A 6,438-nucleotide genomic window follows, 5' to 3' on the forward strand; every position below is an offset into this window, starting at 1 on the left:
CAGTCCAATGGATGGCTGTGAGCCTCTACTTCTGTATTAGTCGGGTACTGTCAGGGCCTCTCAGGAGAGAGCTAGATCAGCCTGCTTTCTTATACAGCTCCGATGAACCTGCCTTGGGGTTGACACTGCCCACATTAGTCTGGGTCTGCCCTCATCAATCAACAATGTCCTGCCTGCTCCCAATAGATAGGCTCACAGGCCAATTTGCTAGAGACAGTTTCTCAGTTGAGGTTATCTCTATCCAAATGACTCTAGTTTGTGTCGTGTTGGCAAAAACTAACCAGTGTTCATAGTCATGTGTTTGTGTACATAGATTCATCTTTGTTGTCTGACACATAAGTAGGTGTTTTTGAAGTCGTATCCATTTTCCCCATAATGTCTTCATAATTATTCGGATCTCTTGTTCCTATAGAGATGTACCAATATTTTGGATGTAGTCCACTAATCATTTTTACTTCATCTCTTCTCACATGCTTTCAGTGTCTTTACTCAGGCAACTTCTCCTGAAGGAAGCCTTCCCTAAATCTTTTATATTGGATCATTTGCACAATGGTTAGGGAGAATACATACAAATTAAATGACTTGTTTAGGTATCAGTGTTCTCCACTCTAATAAACTGAGAGCTAGCAGGAGAACAACAATTTCCCTTTTATTTCTAATATGTTTAGTGCTGAAAGGCCTGCTTACTACCCACTCATCTTATGCCAGAGACCATCTGTCATTCTTTTCCAAATCTTTTCTGTCACTTCTCACATCTATGGGGCATCATGTTTTTGTCTCCTTCTACTTTCTTCTGCATTGTGATTCCTTTACCTCTGCTGTCCTTAGTCCAAATTCATATCATCTCTTACTGGAGCACTCATTGGTGCCATTTCTCCATTGTGTGCTTATTTATTAGTTCAGTAAAATGTGTCCTCTAAGGACTTTTAATGTGTTCAAGAACTGTGCTATGGTATAGAGGCTGGCCTGTGTGTAAGATACAACTGTTTCCTTCATGAAACTCACAGGTCAGTCAGGTTGACTGATAAGTAAACAAGTTGTGATGACTCTCATACTAAGTCAAGTATTAGTGAAGAAAATGTGAGATGATGATCAGAGAAGGGTTGTTGGATTTGGGTTAGTGGGTTTTTTAAAATTATTGATCGAACTCTGTTTTATTTAGGGTCTATTAGTTTGTTGTTATTTATTATTATCATTTATTATTATTATTAATCTAAGATCATTTTCCCATGCCAAGCCACCAAATTATATTTAGTGATCATGTCTTCTTAGGCTCTTTTGGCCTGTGGCATTTTCTTGGACTTTTCTTGTTTTTGATGACTACTTGTCAGTTGTTCTATAGGAGATTCCTGTTACTGGAACTTTTCCGATATTTTCCTCAGATAGGAATTGTGGCATTTCAGTGGAACAGTTCATTTTGACCAAATTATATCTAGGTTGTAAACTATCCAGTAAAACTTCTTGCCGGGCTTGACCTTGATCTTCTGATGGAGCCGTTTTCCCTTTCTATTTTTGTAGAAAATTTTATAGAAAATTTTAAATAAAACAAAAACATGCTGGAGTGTCCTGGAGGGAAGTAACTATCTACAGACAGGACTTAGGATATCAGGAATTACATACTATGTCTTTTTGAGTAGCGCATCATATAAATTATTATAATTTTTGGATGGGTGGTTTATTTTTCTCATTTATTTAAGAAAAGTATGAGTAATTTACATCTCCATGGGCTCCATAGACTTTTATTTTATGCCTGCAGCAAACAAAACCTGAGACTATTTAATGTTGTGTAAGTTGTCCCAGTTGCTACCAATAAGAACTCTTTTTGTTGGATTACATGCCTCTTTGCCATGCCTCAGTAAATGTTTATTATCATCACTACCTCCACCACCACCACCATCATTATGTTAAGACTTAATCATTCTATCATTTCAAGAATGTTCTAGACTCTTCTTTATTTCTTTCTTCCTTGATATAGAATCAGCCATTTCTGGAATGCAATGGCTCTGTTTATTTGGAAATGGTATTAAAAAGCAAAACTGCATTGTTGGTTCTAAGCACTAATTTTTGCATGTAACTCTTCCTAAATACACTGTGAACTGTCTGCAGACAAGTACATAGCCATCTCTTTGTCCTTGATGTCACACAGTGCCTGAAAGGTCATTGCTCATTCAGTAAGTGCTGAACAGGAACTGGACTCTATGGCATAAAAGTAAAAGCATAAGAGACTTCAGGCTTTGGGTACTTAGCCAAAGAAAGTGGAAGGGTAAGTGCTATCAGAAGAACTAGCTTTTTGAAAGATTGGCATTCTCTTAATTGTGTTTGCTCTCTGAGCTTATTTATGTATGTAAATAATGATAAAGTTAGCAAATGGTAACTTTGAGAACTCAGTTTATTGTTTTGTAATGGAAAAAAATCACATCCTATTGGAATAGTTGATTTTTTTCTACTTACCTTCTTTGAGCAAGATAACTCAGTAGATTCCAGGGACTTCTTCAACCCTGGAACCACCATGACAGATGCTGTAAATAAATTGTAAAGGGCACGACCAGATTCCAAAATTGTTTTGGCAGCTTTATCAGAAAAGCATCTCTGTAGCAAAGACTTCTCAAATAGGTTGTTGAGTAAAACTTTTTACACATTTAGTTCATGTTTTCATCTTCAGAATAATATTTCTCCAACATACTTAGATTTTCCTAACGTAAAAGATGGGTTACAACCTTTCCTGGAAATAATCTTTACTACTTGGGTAGCCACTTTGTGGAATTTCAACTGAGCCAGATTAATCATGCTTTGTTTAGGTAGGGTCCATGGGCTATTTTTCCAAGAGAAATGTTATTCACACAAAAGTACTTTGGAATGCATTACACTCATTCATTATTGAGTATCTCCAATGTGCCTGTAAGCTAAGTTAGAATTAGTATTCACCTCAAATTTCAGCTGGGGAAACCCAGAACCATAAGGGGCCTGCCCAGGGTCACTAACAGTTCTGTGCCAATACTAAGATTAGATTAGATCACACGTGAATACGTGTACAAAATGCCAACAGAATAACTCTTGATCTGAAGGTGGAAAAGACAACCGGTGTTCTACCTTTTCCTAACTTGTGGAACTTGTCAGATTTTGTTCAGTAAGGCTGTTCGTCAACTTTATGTGCTGGCTTTTAGAAAAAGGAATACCCCAACATATCAAATTCAAATTTGATTAATATTATTTTCTTGACAAGAATATACCCTGTAATGATATACAATTTCCTGCCATTTCCCAAGTAGACTTCAGCTCCACTGACAATGGTTTCTCTGTGCTTTCTGAAAACATGCAAACTCGCTGCACTCCATTCCTATTTGCTTTACTCCTTCATGACTAAATGCTTATCAGTTTGACAGATGTGAGGATTTCTTTTGTAAACTAGGTGTCAGACTCACTGTGTCACCGTTTGGTTAGGTTTATACTTAAGTCACACTCTTCCAGTTAGCAGTGATCACATCACTCAGAGCACTCAAAATCACATAGATATCTAAATGGTGAGTAAGTGATTATTAATAAGATGCAATAGTTTACTAGTCATCAAATCAGCAGGCAACTGAATGTGCTTAAAGAACCAGCTATGCCAAAGCTGCAAGGCTCAGGTTGTGCTTGAGCATTTGTGAATTGCCAATCCTTTAACCTGATTCATATTCAAAACCCTGCTAGTGCTATTTTGATGACACTTGGGTATGAACAAATTCAGTTTTCTCCGTTGAAATTTCAGAAATTTTGAGCAGTTGTGACAAACACACTGCATAAATGGGCTGAATAGAAGTCCTCATCACTAATTTCAGCGCTATGTGGTCTTGTTGGTAACTGGTTTGGAGCTTTTCAATTACTTCCTTTAGTGAGAGAAAATAGAACCCACTTAGTTATATCAAAGGGAAAAAGACATTATTAAAGAAAGTTATCAAATGCAAAAATGCAGCTCTCACTTAAAAAAGGAAGGTCATCATGGTCACTGTGTCTTAGTGTAATTGACAACTATATTTTTGAGTCTTGGGAGAAAAACTGTTGCAACTTAAAAACATTAAGCTGACTTGAACTTATGCACTCATTTGTGATATTATCTTATGGAAACATGAGACGTTTGGCCTTACTTTCTCATGACATACTAAACTGTCATCTTTCATTTATCTTATTTTCTTTTTTCTGAGTGTTCTGTCCCTCTAGTAAATTCCTACTGAATATACTGACCTTTTTCTGGAATATACTTACCTGAATATAATTTCCAATTTTCAACTATTTCTTTAACCTTATTTAAGAAGCAAACTTTCCCTTTTAGCACATTTTTTTTTTTTTTTTTTTTTTGGCTAGAGAATGGCTTCTTAAGTAAGAGGATCATTAGGCAGATGCCTGCGTTATTTGCTTACCTATGTCTGGTATCTCTGTTTCTAGGGTGCACAAGGTATCCATGAGTAGCAAGTGAAAACAAATAGAGAGTCATCAGTATCATTCAACAAGAGAAATCTCAGCAGACACATCAATTCTTGACTCAGCTTGTGGCAATTAGAGAGATGCCCGCCAGGATCATTTAGTCACTGTGAAGCTACAGTTGACTCACTCCTTCCCTGGTTTTCTTTATAAGATGGTGTCAAGGTACTTACGTGTCTTGCTTGGTAGGTAGGTAAAGTTCTAAGACAATTAAAAAAAAAAGCTTCCCTCTGGCCATCTGCATCAGGACCACTGGCTTCTAGAACATGTGCACTTTTCTGGGAGCTCTCACTTGCCCTACTAAACCAGAATCCTGACACATGGAAGTAGGGATTGGGGGATTGCATTTTTAATAAATTCAGCTGGTGATTTTGATGCAGAGGTAAGATTTAAGAACCACTGGGTTTGGACATTAAAAAGTATAGGAATATTCTAAGTTTTAGTTTGATACCCCCAACTCCTCAATGGAAGTGTAAAACTACTGGACCTTCTTATAAAGGCATGTATTGGACAGGCATCCCAACCACAACTCTAAGCCAGTTATCTGGCCTCAGTGATAAAGACCAGACATCTGTGTATACAATCAATGACAATATTTTAAAAGTATGGGAGTCTTCATGGTGCAATATTGATCTACCTGGTAAGATGTGCCAATTGTTGTCATAGTGTTATGACAATTATGGAGGTAACCAACCACTTTGTGATGGGTATTAGACATGTTCCACAGAAAGGATTTCATGCCTGATAAAATAAACCTGGAAAAAGTCCACGATACTGGAGATTATAGGTACTAGGTGGAATTCTACAGTTGTTGTTATTTTAAATGGTTATATCATCCAATTACCTTCTAAATATTTATATTTGTAACTCCAGTTTTTTCTGCTGTCAGTTCTCGTTAGAGAAAGCTCTTTCTGCAGTGGGTAGTAGTTAATACAAAGATTCATATTTGGTCAATGTACCAAGAATATATGACTATGATTGATCGGCAGTGAATGAATCATTTATATTAATCTCCCCACACCCAAGGCTCAGGGAATATCACAGAAGAGTTGTCAAAGAAAGTCCGAGTTTATAGATGAGGAGAGGAGCTGTGAAATGCAGCCTTTTGACATGATATGGCTGCTTTACACATCAACTCAAAGAACCTGCAGTTGCCTGCACAATACCTGAACAAAATCAATCTAGTCACACTTCCGGTATGAATTGGAGAGGGGTCCCAGGCCCAATCTTTGGCAGAAGAACTATTTCCAGTTCTTGGTTTCTGATGGAGCGAAAGTTACTCTACTTTGGGGACATGGTTGCTAGGAAGTTGCCCATATAGCAGTGGATGGCCCCGTACATATGTACATATAGGAACAGCACTATTTGGAGTTGGAATTAGTAACAACAACAAAATTGGAGTACTAAGTTGGGAGAGAGACAGGGTTAATGGTGCTAGAGGAAGCTGGAGGAAAGTACTAGTAGATGGATATGACCAAAATAAGTTGTGTAAATGTATGAGATATTCAAAGAATTAAAAAAAAAAAGGATTTCCTTTAGACCACAATAGAATGTCCTTAGCATTGAAACTGTTACATCAAAACGGCTTCAGTAAAACATCATGCACATCAACTATTAAAGCCTTATGTCTTCCAGCCATCTGTGTTCCAAAGGGCAACTGGGGTGGGCAAAACAGAATTGTCAGCCATAAAGAAGCAGAACTTTTAGTAAGCACTTCATCTCACAGCTTCTTGACAAAGGGTATTGCCTTGAATGTTTCACTGGGTGATATGGTATGATGTTTCTCATATGAGGGTCTCACTCTATGTATAGGTCTGACTTTAGGTCAAGTTTGCCTGAAGATAAAAGGCTATAATCATCTGTGAAATACAGTCATTTTAATTTTAAAATCCTCTTAAATCTGGCCCCTAGGTCACTTTGAAGACATGAAGATAATAAACCTTTTTATAAAAAAACCGGAAAATGTTCTTTTTTTTTTTT

At 37.1% G+C, this 6,438-nt stretch overlaps 1 protein-coding gene across 7 annotated transcripts in view; it reads right to left on the reverse strand.

The window, feature by feature from the left end:
- Tenm1 (teneurin transmembrane protein 1) overlaps positions 1-6,438 on the reverse strand; it is an 803,700-nt gene that overhangs the window by 98,917 nt on the left and 698,345 nt on the right. For all 7 annotated transcript variants that reach the window (XM_031355201.1, XM_031355294.1, XM_031355365.1 and 4 more), the window contains one exon: positions 4,398-4,418. In XM_031355201.1, the coding sequence (XP_031211061.1) occupies positions 4,398-4,418 (21 nt within the window). The remainder of the gene's footprint in view (positions 1-4,397; positions 4,419-6,438) is intronic.

The sequence above is a fragment of the Mastomys coucha genome, chromosome X (genome assembly GCF_008632895.1).
Source record: "Mastomys coucha isolate ucsf_1 chromosome X, UCSF_Mcou_1, whole genome shotgun sequence".
Lineage (NCBI taxonomy): Eukaryota > Metazoa > Chordata > Mammalia > Rodentia > Muridae > Mastomys > Mastomys coucha.